The sequence below is a fragment of the Trachinotus anak genome, unplaced genomic scaffold, assembly GCF_046630095.1.
Source record: "Trachinotus anak isolate AG129_WGS33_773 ecotype Australia unplaced genomic scaffold, CSIRO_AGI_Tana_v1 ptg000008l, whole genome shotgun sequence".
NCBI classification, from domain to species: domain Eukaryota; kingdom Metazoa; phylum Chordata; class Actinopteri; order Carangiformes; family Carangidae; genus Trachinotus; species Trachinotus anak.
The window spans coordinates 14450923-14473881 of record NW_027273859.1 but is presented as its reverse complement, the minus strand read 5'-3'; the positions used below and the strand labels follow the sequence as shown (position 1 = coordinate 14473881).

The 22959-nt window shown below is 41.2% G+C and overlaps 1 protein-coding gene across 7 annotated transcripts; it reads right to left on the bottom strand.

The window, feature by feature from the left end:
• Window positions 1-160: 160 nt before the first annotated feature.
• acacb (acetyl-CoA carboxylase beta) lies at window positions 161-22730 on the bottom strand. 7 transcript variants are annotated; one of them, XM_071482852.1, is made up of 54 exons: window positions 22650-22730; window positions 19805-20376; window positions 16722-16854; window positions 16460-16598; window positions 16146-16255; window positions 15923-16004; window positions 15667-15765; window positions 15391-15500; window positions 15157-15267; window positions 14836-15045; window positions 14564-14734; window positions 14269-14430; window positions 14009-14172; window positions 13490-13640; window positions 13302-13405; window positions 13127-13208; window positions 12773-12918; window positions 12523-12673; window positions 12281-12415; window positions 11914-12060; window positions 11627-11815; window positions 11426-11526; window positions 11234-11322; window positions 10996-11120; window positions 10792-10905; window positions 10495-10608; window positions 10314-10403; window positions 10104-10222; window positions 9529-9552; window positions 8788-8928; window positions 8606-8702; window positions 8417-8524; window positions 8274-8330; window positions 7734-7775; window positions 7424-7639; window positions 7147-7302; window positions 6613-6816; window positions 6329-6484; window positions 6124-6246; window positions 5755-6024; window positions 5559-5656; window positions 5317-5437; window positions 5119-5229; window positions 4182-4325; window positions 3984-4104; window positions 3796-3892; window positions 3607-3703; window positions 3369-3504; window positions 3092-3269; window positions 2872-2984; window positions 2607-2761; window positions 2309-2479; window positions 1858-1994; window positions 161-1375 (listed from the first exon to the last, which is right to left on the bottom strand). In XM_071482852.1, the coding sequence occupies exons 2-54, from the start codon at window positions 20356-20358 to the stop codon at window positions 1249-1251; spliced, it is 7302 nt and encodes a 2433-aa protein (XP_071338953.1). In that variant the 5' UTR covers window positions 20359-20376; window positions 22650-22730; the 3' UTR covers window positions 161-1248. The 7 variants fall into 7 exon arrangements, with proteins under 7 accessions (XP_071338953.1, XP_071338954.1, XP_071338955.1 ...); XM_071482853.1 differs by lacking the exon at window positions 22650-22730 and adding an exon at window positions 22393-22596; XM_071482854.1 differs by lacking the exon at window positions 9529-9552.
• Between the last annotated feature and the right edge of the window lie 229 nt (window positions 22731-22959).

Sequence of the window (22959 nt, the reverse complement as noted above, 5' to 3'; positions counted from 1 at the left end):
GTATTTACCCACGTCATTCCAAAATTCAAACATGTGCCATCACTTCCAGATTTTTCACATTATTCTTCTACACACTGTGATTAACATGTCTGAAAGTCAGATGTATATTATGTGCATTAACTTGACCATGGCAAAAATCAAATGGGTAAATAAAAGAGGCTTCTTTTGCCAAAAAATATATCAATGACATTTATTAACAACAGCCTTTGGTAGAAAGCCACAAACTGGAAAGAGTTTATATACATTCAAATGAAATGTCATGGTTCATATTTCTGGTATTCTAATCAGAGGTAAGGCAAATCCACACATCACTGGGGGACCACTTTGGCAATTAATGTCCGCCTTTGACAAAACCTGAGTGTTATGAATTGCTTCTTTAAATCTGAGACATTCTAACAAAAATGAAAGAAATTATCACATACAGTGTCAAAACTATCTCCTGTCATTCATACCATTGTCTTCAGAATAAAAACAAGACAGCACAGTTAAACAAACAGACTGAAAGTGACAACGAAAAAGATTGATGCCTGATTCCAATATCAACAGTGAAATGACAACTGGACTCATGATACTGCTGTATAAGAAAAAAATGTGCTTCTGTGTTAAAACACTGGTGAAATTACTATTTTTTTAGTTCATGCAGAAATGAAGCTGAAACTTTAATTCTCCCTTTTACTGGGTCAGAAATTTGACATAATGTTATTTTCTTTTATTTGAAGACTGGTCAAAGAATTGATCAGTTGTCTTTTTTTTTTTTACATCAACTACATTCAAAGATGAACCCAAATTCTTTATTTAATACCTTTAAATAAACATTACAATCAGCACCTTAATATGAAGTCTCCCATTTCATGTAGCTTTTATAACCCTGACCTCAGTAGACTGCACAGAGCCTATTGAGGCAGATTTAACACTGACACACCACTATGTACAAATGCAGCAGAGTGAAATGTGCGTTACAGCGATAGTTTGTGAACCAGAAAGTTCCTGGATTTGGCTCCTGAAATGACTGACAGCTTAACTCACAGATGTAAAAGACAAGCAGTGGAACGGATTATGACAACCCTGCAAAGACATACAGAGCACTGTAGTGGTTTTGTGATCACTGAAGAATAAGTCACTTTGTGCATGTGTGCGTTATTGCAAAGAACTGCCCCAACTATAATCCTATAAAATCATTTTCAACATATAGTTAGAACAGATCTTTCTTGTTCTTTGTTGTATGATAACCTGATAAAGCCCCTCAGCTTAACTGGTGCTGGTGCTGTCCACACTTGCAAGCACATGCAAAAGCTTGGCCCTCTGGGACGGAGTGATGTTCTGGCTCATGTGGATGATGCAGTCCATGGCTACCTCAGGGTTGGCCTGCACCAGGCTAGAAGACAAGAGGAAAACTGTGACACAGACATAGCTGTTGAACATGCTAACAGGTGGAAATGAAGAGACAGACTGGTCTGGATTTAAGTTGGATGTAGTGGAATCATTAGTCATCTCTTTGCACTTTGTCCTGCAATTTTTTCTTGTGATTGAAGAAAATTAGACTTTCAGTGGCCTGTCCCCTGATAAGTCAGAAACTAAATGAGTGTGCTAAACCCAGAATGCATCTCAGTGAGGTTTCAGTTATAAGCAGGACTCCCCAATGAGGAATATATGGGAACCTCTTTGATTTATTTGTCCTCACTGCTTCAAAGTGAACTTACAGTGAAATTACAATTCTGCAGGCAATTTGAGCTTAACGCGACTTAAGAGATAAAGTGACTGACTGAGCGACTGACTGAGACACCCAGTTAAGATAACATTAATCACGCTGTTAATGGCCCACAAAATGTGTGTGTGTGTGTGCATGTGTCTACATACCTACGGATGTGTTTCAAAGTGTTTTCACGTTTCAAGTACTTGATGTTCTCACGAATGGCGGATCGAGTGCCGTCCTCCGTGGACAAATGCTTCTCAAGCCACTCAACTACTGCTTGGTTATTATCCCAAAGGTAAGCCTGGGAACACAAAAAGACACACTGTCAATTCTCTAATCATTTCTTTTTTTCAATACTGAAGACTTGCTCATGATTTGTTATTCACAGCCTAAAACTGTCACTGGGTAATGACAAGGTGAACAACAAACAGGCTTTAGCCTTTTATACATTTATTACTCTTCGCTGACCATAAAATTAGAGAGGCGATCATTCAGTTTGACAAATGGACCCATTAGCTCTGCTTCAGGGTGCACTACTTTATACACACTTATACTTTTGCTTAAATTGCATGTTGGGCATTGGCAGAGAAAGTAACTCTTGGTGTCATCTCATACCTTGACCGTTCCCTCTGTCTCAACAAACCAGCGTCGCAGCATGGACTGCATGTGTCCGTCACTGAGGTCCTTGTTAGCCTGCAGAATCTCACATTTCACCACCTGCTCCAACAGGAGGCGACGCAGACGCCAATAGAAGAAGGTCCGCACATTCTTCCAATCCAAGATATCCTGCAAAGAAGCCAGTGTAAAATATGTTATAGTGGCTTAATGCTCCTCTGAGTGCAGTTTCATTTTCCGAGCCTAACACACATATTCCCCAACTTAACATTGGTGAGTTCATGAAGTGTTCACTCACAGTGATGACACCCTTCTCCTGCATCCTCCCCGGGGTGTCATGGAGGTCTACAAACTGCACTGCCACCTGGTGGTAGATGGGCAATAGGAATTCCTCCCTTGCTTTGAGCTTTGACTCCAGCTCCTTACACTGTTTTTCAGACAGCTCTGGTGAAGCTGATGAAAACAGAACAGCTCTGAGTCACTCCAAAGTTATCAACATCCCAGCAATATTGCAATTATAAAGAAATAAAGGCGGTTGTATGAGTGAGGTGCAGAGCTTTTACCACGCTGCTCAACCAGACTAGAATAGACTGAATCTAGTCTTCTCATGGTCTTCAGCAGGTCTTTCCTCCTGAATTTGATCTCCACTGTACCCTCAGCCTCCAGCACACCCCCTCTGGACAGAGAGAGCACAGCAGGGAAACAAAAAAAAATTGTAATCACACACAGGTGTGTGGTTGGAAGGTTGGAAGCACAGTGCTGTAACTATTAAAACTCATGTACCTGCTCTCCCTGTCAGCATAGAGCTCCATACACAGTGGGTTGATGGTGGGGTCAATCACCACCCAGGACCCTCCCCTCAGCTCAGCATGGGGTGGGATGTAGACCAGCACTGGCTGGCGGAAACCATGCAGGGCATCCACAATATAGGCCCCAAACTTCAATATCTGGTCATACATATCTGGGGGAGAAATGGACAAAATAAGAAGTTATTACATAATCACAACAAAGTCGTGTATGTTATACAGTCTCTCTGCAATGTTTAGTATTCATCCTATACCCTTCATTCCCCCAGAGAAGCCCCTCCAGTTAGCAAACACCATAAGAGGCAGACGTTCACGGTTGAAGTCGCAAATGGCCTGAGCTGTTTTAAAGGCTGAATCTGGAAACCACACCTGGCCTGCCTGCTGCATAACCTGTTGTGAACACACAAAAACACAAGGGCAGAGTTTAAATGCTCTTCTAATTAAAATCACAGTCTGTTGTATGATGTAAAACATGTGGAGAGATTTACTCACTTTAGATTCTGAATCAAGGTTGGCTGGATCGGCCGGGACAGTGAACTCAACTGTGCGTGTTTCAACAGCAATGACACCAAGGGGGATTCCCCCTAACCTGTATTCATTCAGCAGTATTAATAATCAGTTAAAGTGCAACAAATATAGGAAATATTTTTGTATATTTTTGTGGAGTATAAACAGATTTACCGTGCTCTTCCCACCACCACTGTCTGAGCCCAAGACTCCATGATCTCCATGAAGGAGCCGTGGTCGCAGAAACCACTCTGCCAGGTGCCTTTCACCGCTAATGACGCAAAAGATGAATGTTCATAACAAGTAAATTTATTCGGTTGACTAATGGAATAGAAAAGTTTCAAAGTTTAGATGCAACTCACTGGGGTGAGGTCTCCCAGCAAGCATCCAGCGAGGGTCATACGGGGCTTTTGTAGGAGTGAATTCTATTTCTCTGTCTACTGGATCTGTAGTTGCTAAAACAGGGACAGGGGAGTGTTTGTTCTGTGAGGAGAGAAGAAGAACTATAGTTAGCGATTTGGTTCAGTAACTGTATATAGACCTGGATATGATATATGAACCTTTGGCATGTAGGAGAGCCACTGGAGGATGGTGAAGACGCCCTCAAAGTCATCTGGCACTGTGGTGTGAGTGACTCCATTATTGTGCATGATCTGGACTCCTCCCAGCTGATTGTTAGAAGTGTAGACCTCTCTGCCCAGAACCTGTAGAGATACAGGGACTTAAATGAGAGCAGTCATGGATTTCTGTATTTAAAATACTTGAGTATTAAAGCTACACTATGAAACCATTATTTGTTTTGACCACTTCTTTCTGAGGTATACCTAGCTTTGTCTCTCTCAAGTAGTTTTTCCACCAGCTGTCTGCATCTGGAGCTACACATTTTTAAATACACTGCAAAAACTCAGCTCACAAGGGGAAATAAAGCAATAAAATAAAAAAAACAGAACAAGAAAGTTTCACTTGCCAAGATTTTTAAAATAAGCAAAAATCAGCTTTAACATAAAAAACAGGCATATATTTTATCTTACTTTCACTTTTTGCATTGCAGCACCTAACCTGGCTTAAGTAACCAGCATTGATAAAGCCCACAATTAGTGCTTCAGAAGATAACAAATGTGCTGAATCAGAAATAAATAAAAAAAAAACATTGCCAATGTTCATCTATGTCTTCTGACAGGCTTTGTCTACAACATATTTTGCCTGATAATTCCTCCAACTTGTCTCTGCCTTTTTCTTTGATTTTTCCCTGCTATTTTGTTTTTATTGTTACATTAAACTGCTACAAATCAACCCAGTATAGGCAAGACACACAGTGGCTGTGATGTGCACAACAAAATATCCTAAACATCATTGATTTCTGGCAAACAGGCATTTACACACAGAATCACAAACACAGCAGGATTGACCTGATCTCAAGTACCTTGTTTTTCTAATGTCAATGTCTTATTTATTGTTTAGTCATTAAAAATAACAAGATGAGTTAAACCAGCAAACCTTGTTCAGAGCGCCTGCTCCAGTTAGGATAATGTGAGAGTTCTCCACCTGGATCACTCGCTGTCCCAAACGGACCAGATAGGCTCCAATTCCAATAGCGCGACACGTCACCTGCAAGAGCACAAAGTTGCTTAAAAAAAAGTCCCAGAGAAATTTACTGGCTGTAGCTGCTGAAGAAAGTCAGATCCAGATTCTCACCATACTGATTGTAATAATCTCCTCATAGGCCTGAGAGGATTCTCCAGCAATCATGCCAGAACCGCGCAGGTTCTCAACACCGAGACCTTCATCTTTCCCGATGATGTCAGTGATGATATACCTGTAACGGGTGGGAAGGTTGGCAACATCAACAAATGTCTATTATCCCACAGAGAAAAGTTATGAGTGTCATATATTTCAATTAACTGACAGAGTTTTTTTCATAGGAATAAACGTTGTACCTGGACTCTCCACCTTCCTCTACATGGTGACAGTGCACAGAGTTGGTGGAGCTGATGCGTGTGTAGTCCTGAGGTGTCAGGTAGAGGTACTTGAAGCCCTGCAGAGAGATATGGAAAAAGAAAAATAAGAAATGTCAAACTGCTCATGTGCATTGCCATTCTTTGTGCGTCATGAGAAACATATCTCAGGAGTCACCTTGTAGGGGTCAGTGGGGTCAATCCACGCCACCTGGAACATGTGTTTGATTTCTTCAGCGAGGCCGATGCGTGCTCCGCTGTTGGCTGCGATGTAAATGCGGGCGATGCCGTCAGCCCGAGCCAGCTCAGACGCCCGGAGAAACAGTTCATCCTCCTGAGGACCAAACGAGCCGATCATGTGAGTGATGTCATTGCAGATGACAATGATGTCTCTGCCCTCTGGGCACTCTGGAGTCTTCATCTTCATCCTGAAGGCGACCATTCCCACCTGGTGAAGAGGTTATAGTGGTTATCGGTATCATCACACTGAGCAAGAATTAATGAAAACTTTAGGAGTTGATGTAAATGTTCTAAAACAGCATCCTACGTCATTGTCTCCAGGCAGGCGGTTCATCTGCACCAGTCGACCTTGTGGGTCCAGAACCAGCTCAGTGCACATCAGCACGTCTTTAGGGCATTTGTCCCCGGGACCCCACAGCTTGAATAGTGCCTAAAAGAAGATTCTCAGTAGAGTCAGACACCTTAGGAACATCAAAGAAAGAAATAAGTTTAATTCAGTGAGTGAGCAATACCTGTCTGAACATCTCAGGGAAGTCATATACATATGTTGTGCCCAGAGTTTGAGCCTGGAAGCGCTTGGCCTGCAGCAGGTCTTTGGTCACATAGGGAGTGTTGATCAGCATGCCATGGAGTGGACCCTGCTTGTCTCCATATGACTGGAACATGATCTGCAAAGGCAAAGATGTTGAGGTAAAAAAAAGCAGTCATAAAAAACACGCACACACACAGAACAAAAAACAACAAACAACATAACACAAAAATCTTCAAGGAGGCTACCTCAGTCCACTGTCCTCACCTGTCCAGAACTTGGGTCGGTGACTTCCTTATACAGACTGATGTCCAAATAATAGCCGGACTCATTAGTGAGAAACAGACGGATAGGAACAGCATGTCCTGTTGGCGTCAGACGGATGTTGATCTTCAGCTCAGCCTGCAGAACTCGCAGCTTCCAAAGACGGCTGCCATAGCGCATCACCATGGAGCGGACAGACTCCTCTATCTGATGGTACCAGAGAAGAGAACAAAGATATTTAAGAGACCACTGAGTGTTGAATCTGAATGAATGTGGACTTTTGAAGTTAAAATCCCAACTAAACAGCATCACATTAAACAAGTTTCTACTGTTAACAACAGTAAAGATGTTTATGGAAATCACACTAAAAATAAGTGAAGAAAGAAGAGAAAATATACAGAATGTCTGCATCTATAATCTTAAAAAAGACTCTGTTTTGCTGTAGATGCACTCAAACTGCCATGTATTCTGATTAAAGCTACTATTACTAATAAGACTTGATTATGGTAGTGTATACAGTATGTGCTGGGCACTGACTTTAGAGGGGTCCATGATGACAGTTGGGACAAAGTTGAGGAAGATGTGGTTACAGTCTGTGCGGACACTAGTGTTACTGAAGGCAACCTCCAACTCATCCATGGCCTCCAGTAGAAGACGTTCTCCCTCATTCTGAAGATATTCAAAGGAGGCCTCCTGGTTGTGCAAACAGAAATTTAATGGCAAGTTACTGCAAACATCAGCTAGAAACTTAAATCAAATAACAGTTTTTTTTTTAAATAATTAGTGAACTGTACCTTCCAGTTTCCCCCCTTACCTTTGTAATGAGATCTGAGTGGCGGATAATGGCCCGGATAAAGAAGCGGTAGTCTGTGACTTCAGCACCCTCCTGAACACGAGCAGCACCTAGGTAGAGTTGCATCTTGTGGTTGGCACAGGGAACAGCTGTAAGGTCAAAGTTCCTCATGCGGTTGAGCTCCAGCTGAAATGCTAAAGCCGGCTCCAGATTGCGATAAATGCGATCCTCCTGGAACTGAGGAGATGCATAGACAGAGGGGGGGGGTCATCATCTCCTCAAAAAGCAGCATGTCGGCTCATTAATTGTTTCCAGGTTACTAAAAACTCACCCCGTCTCTGGCTCTGAAAGTGAAGAACTTGGGAAATTCTCTCTGTCAAATTGAAATTTAAAAAGAATAATAATGAGAGAGCAAAAGGTACAAGACCACATTGTGCAGTGTTATTGGCTGGGATATGGAAAATATGGTTCATGAACAGCTGAGAGGACAGCTATGATAGGAGCAGACTATCATATCTATTTTCATTATGTTTTTAAAAGAGTATATGAAGATTTATTTATTCTCTATCATGATGCCTAGATGCATTACGTATGCAATGAAATGGGCAGAATATATATATTTTTTTTAAACAAAAAAAATGAAACACGTATTCATTCTCTTTGTTATCAGTTTTAGCACAGTAACAAATAAGTTGTGTGTTTTCACATGAAGGCCATCTATGATCTACTGTACATCAAAAACACAAGTTAAACTATGGTCACTTCAGACAAAGAGCCATTTATGGCTTCATGGAGTTCTTTAAAAACTAGCATATATTAATATGTATGAATATAATAGTGGGCCTAATGAACAGTTCACTTGCTGAATTACCTTCTGTGCAATCAAAAATGTGATTCTCCTGATTCCGTAGTCAAAGAGGATTGCTCTCTGTAAACAAAAAATACACCATTTTCATTTTAATAATAAATATTCATAAGAATCAGTCATGTGTTATCTTACTTCTGGAAACTGACCTTTGACTGGGCGAAGGCAGTGAAGGCTGTGACCAAGGCATCGTCATCCTCTGTGTCTGCTGTTTTTATGGACACATTAATGATGTGGATTGGGTTCTCCTTCGTATTCTGTATGGGATGGAAGAGAAACAGGTGGCTGCAGAGACAGAAAACACCCTTTTTATCCAATGACCCTTACACAGCCCTCACCTTGAAGTTCTCCTCATAGAGACTGGAGCAGGACTCTGAGAACGGAGCACTCTCCAAAAGTGGTTCAGCAAAGCTGGAGAGTACTTCATCAAAATTCCTGCAAAAGAAAACAACATCAAAATGGAGAAAAAAATGTACTTTGATCAACATATCTTTGAAATTTATAAACAATTAAAAGTTACCTTCTGAAATCGTCAAAACACTGGAAAGCCACCATGGCACCCATGCGTTGGCAGGGTGGAGACAAAGCTCCCTCCAGGAAGAGCTCACTGCCCTGCCGCCTCATTTTAAATTGGCCTGATCCATTCACTGGCACAGGAACCCTGAAAAAGAGACACACATAGACAGTGATAGCAAGACAGGACCACTGAATGATCACATAGAAAGCTTTGCTATAGGAAAAAACACTTAACAGCCAAAACTACAAGTATCGGTACAAGGAACAATTAAAGCAAGTCTGCATGTTCTTATCTATTTACATAATAATAACAATAACAAGGTACGTTTCATGTATTGTATTGAATTGAAAGGAAATTGCGAATTGTTGTCATCAAGAACAATAGTTACTATATCCGATTGAGAGTTGCAAATCAAGAACCGAAATCTGATGCTGGAGAATACAGGATTCCCAATCAATAAAATCTCAGGCTTGAAGTTTTTAAGAGGAACATGAAATAAATAAAACATGGTCCTGTCAAAAAGCTCAGTATTGCTTTAAAAGTAGAAAGAAGCAACAAAAAATATGGAGAAGCTCAGGTAAACAGTGAATTAGGAAGGACTTGTTAGAGGAGTCCTTAAGCAAATGTTTCTGGTTTCACAAGACGGAAGGAAAAAGCAACACAGTACATCCAGCATGCATTGCTGTAGGACATACTGTACACACGATCTGGAGGTATGGCTGGCTGGGAGGAGCTTTACTCTACCTGTTCAGAGTAGGGCTGCTCCCTCTGAAATAAGATGATTGACAGGTGAATATTAGCAGTGGATCAAACTGCACCTCTAGCTCTAGGCATTATGATTAGATTAAAGCACTTTTTTTATGCTTTGCACATTCATATTAATTTCCAGAGGAGAAAAAAAAACATTGCATTAACAGTTAGCCATAAGCTGTTAGAGCAGTGGGTTTGTAGCTTGTTCTGCACCTGTACCACCAAGGGTGAATATGATTTAAACTGATTCATGTTTAATTATAATCAGGCAAATTTAACACTAAATGATGCCTGAGAGCTGAGGGACACTTAAAAATTGTTTTAAGGCCTGGATTTCTTTATGTGAGCTTGAAAATTAACTTTATATAGAAGAAGTTTTATTTGCTTTAATGAAAAGCTGCTCAATCAGTTGAAGCCCACTCTGTCCTTACCACAAGTAAAAGATCACAAGCAACAGCAGACTTGATACAATGTGTCCAGTTTAGATGGTCATTGTAAAAATGAGATGATAATGTGTCATTTGTCCGTCCCTGTTTTTGCAGTGTAGTTTAGAGAAGGCAATGTGTTACCTGTTCGGATGTGATGATGGCAACATGAACTGGAAGTCCACAGCGCACGTTCCATCCTGCAGCTGGTGATGCTGGATGCTATTTAACTCATAGGCGATATAACCTCTGCGCACATACACCTGAAAGTCCAGACCAACAAGTCATTATCACTGATTGGGAAATACAATTGTACAAGAGAGAAATCTGTCAGTATGAATCCACTAACCATACCTCCAAGGCAGCCATGCATACAACTTGATTGGCGTGATAGAAGAAATTGGGCAAAACATCAAAAATGGAGGTTTCGGAGAGAATGAGTTTCTGTGGGAAATGAAAACATGTAGGATTCATTTGACTTTCAGACTGATAAAAACTTATGATTACAGTGAATGTATTTCCACACACGGCTAACCTTCAAGTTCTCTGGGCAAAACTGGTGGCCATACATGTCAATGGCTGACAGGAAGATGGACTCCACCTGGTTGTGTCTCAGTTCGTATGATGGTAAATGGGAGGCAATCAAGACCTATGAGACATTTAGAAATATATTATCAATCTAAACATGTTAAATAACCTGACAGGAAAATAATTACTTAATAATAAACAATCTCTTAAAATTTTTCTCACTCAATGGCTGGCAGGTCATTGTGCTTAAACTATATATTCAAAATAAACAGCCTATGTCTACATGAGATGCAAGCTGTCTTACCTGTCTGGCTCTCAAAGCCACCTTTGAGTTCTCCATCTTGCTGAGCTGTGTGAGTTCATTCAGAATAGCCATTAACTCATCTGCCAGGGTGGGATCCCTTCCACACAGTTGGTCCTACACAAAGTCAAAGACACACATCACATCATATCACAAAGATTTCATGTACAAAAATGATCTATGCATTCATATGAATGAAAGTCTTACTATGAGCATTGTGACCAGGATATTCTTCTTGGAGACCTGGGCGTGGGAGAAGATGTACTCCAGCACAGGACTCATGTCAGGCTTGTGCTGCTCTCTCAGGTTGATGACACACTTGTCATAGTGAGCTGTTTGGGAACAAAAGAGCAACAGTATTTTAACTAAAGCTCAAGTGCAGTTAAAATAAAGAAAATGCCTCATCTAGAGTTGTCGTTTAAAGCTGAAAGGGTATGAATGTCACCTTGCTGAAACTGCATCTCTACTTGCAGGTAGCGCTTCAGCAGATCGAGAACAACAGACTTCATATAACCACGGATTCCACTGCGGTACCTGAACAGAACAGAACATGTGTCAATCAGTGCAATACCAATATCATTTATATATGTTATTGCTGCTGCACAATCTGCACGTGACAAGAATGAAAAAAACATACCTCTGTACCAGCTGTACAATACTCTGAGTGTTTATGAAGAAAACCTCTCGGTCAGCCTTCCTCTGTAGGGTTGCTGCATGGCTGTCTAGAATATTTGCAATCTGGAATAAAATAAGAGAAACATCATTATAATATACTGACTAGAGTGGTTGTTTGCATTTAAAGAATTTGTTTTGTGACATCAGCTGTGTTGGCTATTACCTTTTGACTAGGGAACTGGCAGAGGACAGAGGTGATGTTGCTCGCATACTGAGCCATGACTTTACGGATATCTTTCTCAACACTAGGTGGAATACGACCCGCCACGCTGGTCATGATCTCCTGGAGTTCCAGCAGCGGCAGGGAGGGATCTCTTAGAGTCTTCATCAGGGTGGCCACCCACTTTTTCAGCTGCAGAGGTGAACATGCAAACCCAAACATGTTTATTAAAGCAATCAAACTTACTGATGTTTATAGTTCAGGAATCTGCAGCAGCAGAAGGACTGTACCTTGCTGCTGAAGTAGGGTTCTTCAAGGCAGTACCCATCCATGACTTTAACCAGGTTTTCGAGCACACAGTGGAACACCTGGTGAAGCTTTTCCCCAACCATGGGCAGGGGTTGCTGGGGTGGCAGTGTGGCCGTGTTGAGCTCCACCTGTGACAGAGGGCAATTAGGAAATTACAGTGTCCATAATTATCTGAAATTAACAACAAAACATTTACAACATGCGACAGAAGAACAGTTTTTCTTTTGTTTTCCAGCCAGAACTTACAACAACCAACAGTAAGCATATTAGAATATTGTTAGAAACTGACACAGATATCAAGGCATTATTAAGAGATCCATTTGTAAATGGTGACTTAGAGTAATCTACCCGATGTATACTGCTGGGGTCGTCCAGGTCTATATGTGCCACCACACAGCCAGACTCCAGTACTGCTCCAGGCCTCTTGACAAAGTGTATACAACCAGACTGCTGCACAGTCAGAGTCATCACCATCTTCATCACCTGAATCCACAGCACAAACAGCTAGTCAGGGAAAAAACCAAAAGACAAGGCATTGCCTCATGAAATCACGAGCACTGCACATTTTTACTAAAGTCTGTCAGAGTCACCTCAATCTCAGCATAGGTCTCTCCTGCAACAATATGACCCCCATCCTCAATCACATACTGCAGCAGTTTGCCAGCAGAGGGCGACCTCAGCACCGTGGGATCTTTCTCCTTCTCAAATACACAGGTCTTGTTGCCAACGGTGATGCGGTAGCTGTACGGTTCAAGTAATATTAGAAATGAGTAAACACATAAATCAGAAGCAAAATAAGCAACAATGATTCATCACGATTGCACACAGTCACAGGCTTGCCTGTCTACTTCCTCTTTCATGTAGGTGGTGTGGCTGTTGCCATCGTAGGACAGCAGAAGACCTCCGTCACTCAGTCTGTGGACATCTATCTCAATGTTGGAGCCGTTCATCATGATGACATAAGTTGTTGGAGACTGGCGAGCCACCTGAAGTTTTTATTCAGATTTGTTTTTATTGTTTTAATGTTCTATTTTAATGTATGTCCATGCCTTTGTAAAGCACTTTGAATTGCCTTGTGTCTGAACAGTGCTATATAAATACACTTGCCTTGCAGGCAGCAGTGATCATTTATTGAATAAAAAAGGTAAAAGGTTGAGTTAAACAAGAAATGTGTGAATGGAATAAAGCAGATACCTTAAGGCAGAACTTGACTCCTTCATATATTAGGTCCACATTGACAGAGTTGAGGAGACTGGCTGCAGGCAGTACCTGGCCTCTAGGGATGCAGCAGAGAATGTTCTTAAAAGTCAATTATATGAGTAATGTGAGTAGTGAGACAGTCAGACAGGAAAGGACTGTGTCTACTGACCTTTCCAGGGAATGTAGGTAATCAGACATGCACTTTCTGAAGCTGGCATCAGCAACATGCAAAGCCCCACAGACAATACCCAGCATGGTATCTGGTCTCTCTGCCTGCAGAAAGACAACGTGGCTCAAATGGTCTGATAAAACAAAGAAACCACACAAATGTCTGACATCAGGTCCTCAGTCTCTTACCTGCACTTTCTCTGCAATCAGATGATCCAGCCAGCCGGTGTCAATGTCATTGTTTCTGAAGCTTTCTGTCTCTAGTAACTTAATTAGGTATTCAACCGTTGTCCTGAAGTCACCTCTGATTGACAGCTCCTTCATAGCCACCACCATATTCCTGAAGCAAATGGCATATATTACAGCTGATAAACACATGTATTCTACGAGATTTAGAAGTTATCATGTTTCAACAATAGATTTAGGCAATAGTTCTTAACCTTCCTTAAAAAAATAAGAAGAACATATTTCGAATAACATTGAAAAATGTAAGACAACTGCATTATTTGCAAAAGTATATTGCATCATTGTCTTCTAAGATTTTATTGTATTACTGGCAGGTCATTCTATTTTCAACATAGTTTTATTACATTATGCATTACAGAAGATTGCAGTACAGCCTGTTGCCTCAGTGTTGACACCCAAAATCTGTAATTACTAAATAACAGATATCATGACCTCATTAAAAAAAAAAAAAAAAAGGCTTACGAAATGGCTTCTTCACGGTTTTCTCCCCAGGAGAAACAGTGTCCAAACTGTGAGTCTGCAAATTCATGCAAACCACCAGTCGCACCCACACTGAAATAACCCCACACGTTTTTACTGCTGCGGAAATTCAGCTCCTGCACGGTGCCAGAACTGGGCTTGAACCCCTGTGAGTGACGGCACAAGGACAACAAGTGAGTGATGCACATTAAGAGTATGTAACAAGAATGTGTTTTTAAAGCATTGATAAAACAGAGCTCTACCTCATCAGGGTTCTCACTGGTGATACGCGCAGCTATGACGTGCCCTCTTGGACTTGGTACACAGTCTGGAGTCTCTAAGTTAATGAGGGTGTCGCCCCATGGAGTTTCTCCATAAAACAAGCGAATGTCCTTAATTCTATGAAGGGGGATTCCCATCGCAATCTATCAGAGATGAAACATCGAGTTATAACAGCAGGATGTAATCTGTAGCTACATTCTTCTTCGCTGGATGAGAAATAATTTTGTAGCTGTGGTATAATAATTATTGCGTCAGTGTCCACCGACAGAGGTTTACCTGAAGTTGGGCTGCAGGCAGGTTTACATCTCCGATCATCTCTGTACAGGGATGTTCAACCTGCAGGCGAGGATTCAGCTCCAGGAAATGGAAACTTCCGTCTTCCGAGAAGAGATACTCTACAGTACCTGCACTCACATAGCCCACCATCTTGGCCAGTCGCACAGCATACTGGCCCAGAAAGAAAGAGGAGACTAAATGTAAAAGCCTCAACGAGAGAGGCCAAGTTAATGAGGGAGGGAAAATAAATACATGCAGTGAAGAAAACTAACCCGTTCCATCTGCTCGAATGTTGAGGGAGCAGCTATGGTGGCAGGAGCCTCCTCTATGATCTTCTGGTGCCTTCTCTGGATGGAGCAGTCTCGTCCAAACAGAGAGATGGCATTTCCATACTCATCAGCTAATATCTGAACTTCAAGGTGTCTCGCATGCTGAGCCAGCTGCATGATGAAGATGGGTGAACCGGGTACCTCTGTCTGAACCTGCACTCAAAAAAAACACGTTAGTAAGAATTACATTAAATTCAACCACATAAAGTTGGGGCTGAATTAGAGAGAAATCAGGCATTAGGATGTAAAATGTAAACCAGGAACCTGTCTGAAGGAACTTGGAAAATCCTCAGAACTTTCTACTTTCCGGATACCCTTTCCACCACCACCCTCAGACGCCTTGATAACAACTGGATAACCAATTCTCTCAGCTCCCTGCAAAGAAACAACACATAAAATATAACTTAGCAAAAGGTACATGCTTGAAGGCAATTGTTTTATAATAAAAGAAGAGAATGTGTAGATATTATTTTGATGATGATTGATTAATATGCTTACTGCCAGCCCATCATCTACATCATGAACACAGCCCTTTGCATAGACCTCTGAAGGAACACTGATCACATTGCCCAGTCCTTGGTCCTCCTCTGCCCAGTCCACTCTGAGACCTGGAGCACAAAGACACACCAGGTAAGAAGGTAAAATCACTGCCAGATGTTGAAATTGAGTCTTTGCAGTGTACAGCATCAGGGAGTCCATGCCCTGTGCAGACAGTATAATATGTCCTACCCCACATTATGTGAAGTGAGACAGTGTGTGGAGGTAATGCATCACCTGATCCACTCCATGGTAGTGTGGGAATGTCAGCACTCTGAGCCACAATGGATGAAGCCACCTTATCCCCTAGAGCCCACATGGCTTTACTGGATGGCCCTGACAGATAATCATCATTGAACAAAAAGATGTGACACAGGTACAAATGAGCCAAATTCTAATAATGCAAATATTTTTATATCAGTTTTAAAATGTTTTGATATATAGACACATAGTATATATATATATATATATATATATATACACACAAATATACCTAAGAATGATATCCCTGCTTTGCTCAGGAGTTCAGGCAGTTTGGGATTTTCTGAGGCATGGCCCCAGCCGGCCCACACAGCCTGTAAAGAGTAACACACAAACAGACAAACAGAATAATCATCTATCATAGTTTTTCATTAACAGGTAGAAAAGGTCAAAGAGGAATAGGTTTAACTCAGAAGCCACAGAACACAGCTGTGTAGATAAATGTTGAAATGTACCTGCACCGGGATTCTTTTTGCAATGTCCACTATCAGCTCTACGTTGGCATAGTTGTTATTGTTGGGCCCACCAGGTACAGGCACATAATGGTCAGCCATTTTAATATATTCTACAAGGGGAAAAGAGGTACACATAACAGTTGAATATTTGTTCAGTACAGGGAATAACTGTCTTTGGCAGCATGGTCAAACAGCTGACTCTAAGTTAAGACACAGTTTCCAGTGTTTTCCTCTAATGCCCAACCAGATAATCACTTGGTGATAACTGCTGGGCAATAAAAAAAAAAAATTAAAAGTATGAAGCTCACAATGACCTGCATTGGCTTTCAAGTCTTCAGGCGTTACCATGACCACAAAGCGTATGGTCCTCTCATTGCGAAACATTTCATAGGACCAGCGACGGATAGAACGCATACATTTGACTGCAGCAATGCCATTGTTCGCTATCAGCACCTGTAACAGAAACAGACACCTCTTGACTAGCCTTAAGACAGTAAGAAGTTGGAAAATGCTGCAACGTCATTAATCAATGAAAAATACGAGATTCACAAATACAGGAAGGACTTTCTTTCTTACTTTTTCAATGACACGGTTGCCACCAAATCGGGTGACAAACTCAGCAGGAGAGGCCACAGTGAAGTCCCTCTGTAGATCCATCTTTCTGTGTTCACGTCCTTTTTTCACCAAGTGAGGTCCAGACATGCTAGGCCTATAGCGGAGAGCTCGTGGTTAGTTGTCTTGCTCAATAACACAGCAAAACACAGTTACCTGCATCTATTCTGTTTTGTATATTAGGTGCAACATATATTAAATAATCCAGAAAACTGAAGCCTGCATATCATCCTCCATAACGTCAAACCCAAGCAGGCAGGACAGAAACAGATCTCATTAACAACCACGGGACCTGTTAAGAAACTACATGACAGCAACAGGTAAACAGCAGCACTAAAAAATCAAAAACTCAAGTCAAAGTTCAGCCTGTCTCTGTAACAGACAAAGACAAAGACAAACTGTGGATCCATTTATTTCTGACCTTACCTTCAAAATGACACTTAACCGCTGCTCTTCACTGAAAAGTTTCATTTCAACAAACTTGTGTCAGAAATTAGGCCAATACTATCAGTTTAATTGTCCCTTTTTATCAGTTGCTCAACACAGCAGAGCCAATAAAAGTCAATGTATCATACAGACTGTACCTTAGCCCAGTCATGCAACAGATGTACAAGGCGGTTACCAACACCCAAAGTACAAGATCAATAAGTGATAAATAATAGATGTTCAAAAATATTTCAAATGCAAGAGCCGGATTTAAACAGACACCTACATCTATGAAGTACTATTAGCTTATTTCTACATAGCGGCCAGTGATAATAGTTATTGATTTCAGTCTACCAGTCGTTCAAACTCAATGATACAGGAGCCATGGGCAGGGAAAAGTTCCTCAATGCTGTGCTGGGTGTTACAGTCGATGTATTTCATGTAATCTCAATCGCAAGTTTGGTTTTAGAATCACAAGCTCCATTTTTGTGATACAAAAGTGGATTATCTAATTTGGTTTACCGTTTGACTCCAGATTTTAGTAAGATTAAAAGAGCAGCTACATCATGAAATGCAAAAGTAGAAAAACTGAACACAGTGAGGTGGTTATTTTACTGTTTAAATCCTTTATCATTACAAATACCACCACATTAAGACAACAAGCATTTTTTCCATGTTTTCCAATACACAACACGAATAAGTAGTTCAATATCATTATGTAATTTTACATACCATCATTATCTATCTGGCTCAATCCAATGTCTCACTGCAATTGCATCCCAGGCCACTTGTACCTTCATAGAAATTCTGTCCCCTGTTAAGATATCATTGAGAAACAGCTGCGTTCTGTCGGTGAGTTATATTGTGGAGTTGGAGTGCAATTCTGCCCCAGCTGACATGAACTTTAAACTTAACTCTGTACTGTACTGTACTGTTCACTGTGGAAATACAAATTGCACTTGGTGATTGAGCTAGTTTTTGATTACCTTTTCTAGCTCTATGTCATGCACTTTCAGTCCACTTTCTGATCTTTTTCCAGCACATGTTGCATGATATGACAGGGTAAAATTTAACAAGACACAGAACAAACCAAAAGCATCTATTCAGGAACGTGACTTCAGGACAAAAAGAGTATAGCTTGCGTTATAGGAGCGTATAACTATCCTGTTTCAAGATGACATCAAGGTCCTCTGGTCTGTTTTACACTTCCCCCACTGGAGACTAAACATTGTTGGAGTGTTTTTTTTTTATTTCCTCAAACTTATACGTGCCAAGACAAGCTCTGTACAGTTACATAACAACCACACGAGCGACCTTTCCTGCTCACAAATATGTCTGCAGGAGTTGCTACAACATTTGCTGAAGTTTAATACAAAGTAACTGTGCATTATTTTTCGTTATTTCTGCTGCCGTGAGATAAAGCATGTGATAACTGTCTAAAGAACAAACACTGCAGCGAGAGTATCAAATTACAAACAACAGTGCCAAACCTCTTAACGGGACTTGCCTTCGGAGATATGGGAACAAGCTGAGACTTTGGCAGCCGTGCTCCTCCATGATACAGCCTACATCATTGTCCTTCACTACTTAGTTGTAAAAATTAATTTTAGCATATCAAACCAAAAAAGAAAAAAGAGACCGTTACAAAGTGCTTCCTCTGAGGTGCTCCCTCCCCTCTCCCCTCCCACATGTGCAGCAAAATATCAACAGATTCCCTGTGACAGATCACAGGCTGCTCATTACAAATACACACACAGCTGAGGCCAACACCAGCACAAGAGGATTAATTCTACTTCATTTATAAAAGAAGGCAACAAGTATCCAGACAAAAATCTGCAGCCAAAGATCTGGACACAGAAAACTAAAACCTTCATGCAGTCACATGCAAACATTTATTTTATTTTTTATGTATCCCTTTGAAGTCTGGGAAGATGCTTCTAACGCTGCAGAGGAAATTCTCTTACCTCTCTCCCTTTCATGATGATTCCCACAAGTCCCACTGGCACACATAACTTAATGCACGAGTCAATCCAAATAAGCCTGTCAAGTTGAATACGTAGCTGTGTGCACTAGACAAATCTTCTGATCCTCCATCCTATCATATACCATCACTGGGTATGAAAAATAACTCTCAACTATGCCAACTGTGACCCAAAAAAAAAGAGAGAAAAAAAAACAATTTGTGAAGGATTTCTAAGTGTTTTTGTTTGCTGTGTTGTGACCTGGAGTCACACCACAGGTTTCAAAGTCACTGGCCGAGGCTCTAGTTCCAATAATAGAGCCGAGGTGTTTGGCATGCGACAATAACACAAGTCAGTGCCATGGAGTCAGGTGATAATGCACAGCTTGTGGAGACAGGGCAAGCAGAAGCATTGGTGTACGTCACCAACGTGACCGCATGTTTGACTCACACATGTCTCAGCAAAAACATGCTCTGGCAAACCTTTAAAAAAAACCCAGTTCATATTAACTCTAATAACAGGTGTAAGTGGGATGTTTCCATGGTTATCTCCCATACCAGCAATTTCCACACATGGAGTTTCACCTATGTATAGTCACATGATGGAGTGCTGAAAACATGCCAGTTGACATTTAATTTGCTTAAATAAAAACAGTCTTACTTGATGCCTGAGGAGCTGGACTGTGGGACGGATGAGGACGCCTGCTGAGGGGAAGATTTCAGGGTGGAGCTTGGAGGCTGAGATGCACCATTTGGAGGTTTGGTGACCAGAGGCTCCTCATCTGATGAGTTATCCTCTGATGCTCCAAGAATGAATTTGAGGCGCTCCCTCGCCTCAGGCCCTGACCTGAGCATTGGCACGTTGGTTTTGTAAGGTTTCTGGGTGGTCGGTGGTAACGATGGCAACTCTGAATTTACCTCAGAGGAGGACTGTAGAGGCTCAGAGTCCACTGTTTTGACATCAAGACGTGAAGAGGCACTGTCAGCCAGAGGACTGTCATTCTCATTGTGTGTTGAGGTAGTGGGTACTGTTGACAGGGAATGTGCGTCTGGATGAGGAGTGTGTGCATTAGACATGTCCTCCTCGGCTGCCGGGGGACCACAGCCAGACACAGTTCCCTCTCCTTTCACGTGCATGGCTACTGTCTTGGTATTAATCCTCCACAGCAGCAACAATATCCATAGGATTAATCCCAAAACTGCAAAGGGGAGCATTCAGACATCCTCCTGTGACTGCAACAAGAACAATAACAACAATTATAACTTATATATATATATATACATATATATACCAGAAATTGAAATAACATCTACACATCAAGGCGACTCCATCGATTTTACACAAAGTCTGTTCAAGGGCCCTGGGGGTACTGCTGCATTAATGATAAAAGTTGCATAAAGACTTCTGTGGCTCCAGAGGGAAGTGTGCAAAGTCTGATAAATTGCCTCAAGTGATGTCACTTGAGTCAGTGTTGGTTAAGGCTGAAGACTACAAGTTTGAAAACGACCAGAGCTCTGTAGCCTGCTCCCCATCTCTGCTTGAGACTAGCGGCTCAAAACAACACACCCGAATCTGTATAGATGAGTGACTTGTGTTGAGTTGTATTGTGGGTAATGTAGGCACCAGGTTTTGATGAGGAAGAAGAATGCGTTGAATAAAAAAGATGATATCTCTGGTTCTGCTGCATTGATTAAGGTTTTTTGGTAAACTGCACAACATGAGTGACAATGTCATGGGAACGCAACGCTAAATCAGTCTTCGCTCTTTTAAAATTACAGGCTCATTATACACACATAACATTGTTTTCGTGGCATTAAAACAAAAGTACTGTAAGCAGAGCTCAATATATCAATTCAGAGTCATTTACTGTAGATATATGGGCAATGGTGCACTATCAAGTAATAGTTTTATATGCTAATATGTGTGAGCCTATTGAAAACAGTGTCATCATTACACACTCCGCATGAGTATCGTCCAATATATATCATCATCAGATTTGTCGTTGCCTTTGAAGTTAATGAGAAAACATTATGCTATGTAGCAATGCTCTCTGTATACTATTCTAGTCCAAGGACATTTATCTTGAAGTGAGGGTCAGTAACCCTCTCAGGACAGGTGCCCTCTGGGTAATTTAAGATGAGATCTGTGATTTAGGCTCAACTTCAAAAGATAGAAAAAAAACATACACAAGGTCTTACTTTTATATTAACTCAACCCCAATTGAACATCTATACTACTAAAGTGCAAAAGTATTTTCTATGAAGTAAACCAATTAAAATCATATCATGAGCAATGATTAAAATGTGTCATATACACGCTCTTCTTGACTGTGATTATTATATATCAGTAAATCAAGGCAGCTAGGCAGTTTACTGTGCCTGGAGGACCTGGCAGGCTACATGTCGCGGCTGGTGTCCCATAAACAGCCTGTCTGTAACAGCTGACATGGGAGCCAAGTGTGGCTGCTTCATATGGGGTAAAGGTCAACACTGAGGGAATGAAGGCTGGATAAGAGGGGGCAAAAACATCCACACAAACAGCATTAATGAGCATCTGGAGGAACCCAAATCAAGAAGGCAAAATAAAGGACATATCAATACACAATCTATGCTAAACATATATAGATTCCTCACGCGATTCAAAGTCCACATATTAAATAAAAACCAAAGATAAATTAATATGCAGCCCATGAGAAAGAGGCAGACAAGAAGGTATTTTAAAACCATCACTTTTCATGTGAAGCACATTATTTTTTATGTCATATGACATTTTTTGTGTCATATTATTACAAAAGCATTGCAAATGTTTCCTATAGAAGAAATCAATACTTCCAGTAATTAGTGCTGCAAATTTAAATTAGAATTTAGTTATTCCACTAATTCATAAAAAGGATAAATGAGGTCAAACTGTGATGACTTCAGCTCCATGCTGACCTCAACCAGCTGTCAAATGCACACAAAATGTTAACAGACTAAATGTGGCTTATTACCTGCAAACTGAGCTAAATACATAAATGCATGAGCTGTCACTTTCTCACCAACCTGCATGACAGACAGAGAGCAGGATGTAAACCTAAGTCAGCTCTAGCAGAACAACTCAATCCATTTTTAACTCAACAGGAAAACCAAGCTGCCTGTAGAGATAAAACTCAAGTCCATTTGTATAAGCGAGATGCTCATGAGGTTTAAATAGTTAAATTGAACTGTATAAGCATTATTAAACTATAAAAACATGTAACTTACACCCACCACAACAGATAAAGGACAGCATTGCTCTGGTGTTGTTATTGTCGCAGCTGCAACTCTAGCTAGCGAGTTAGCTGACGGGCAGCCCACTGAATAGTCCTCATGCCTTCACACTAGTCAGAGCTCATCTGAATGAAAACATCTCCTTCACGGTTTGTTTAACTCGACCGACAGTTCAAACGCCACCTTAAGAGAATGAACCGCTGGTCGTGCTTTTAATATTTTTCACGCCTGCAACAGCAAATGTCAAAGCCACCTACCACCAGTCCAGTCTGTCTCAGCACCTCAGCACACGACCACCACCACAACCCACGACACTATCCACCTCCTACACCCCAGCCCCCCCCCCCCCCCCCCCCCCCCCCCCTCCCCCTCTGAGATAGTAAACACACCCAGGGGAGGAACATAGGGAGAAGGAAAGATCGTGTTTGTATTTCATGTATCACTCTGTGGTTAAAAACCCTATGGCGCTCACACACAGTAACAATAACAGTATTCAGGAAGATACACGTAGACATACAGCAAAAAAACAAGGACAGCAAAGCTATATAACAATGTATAACAATAATG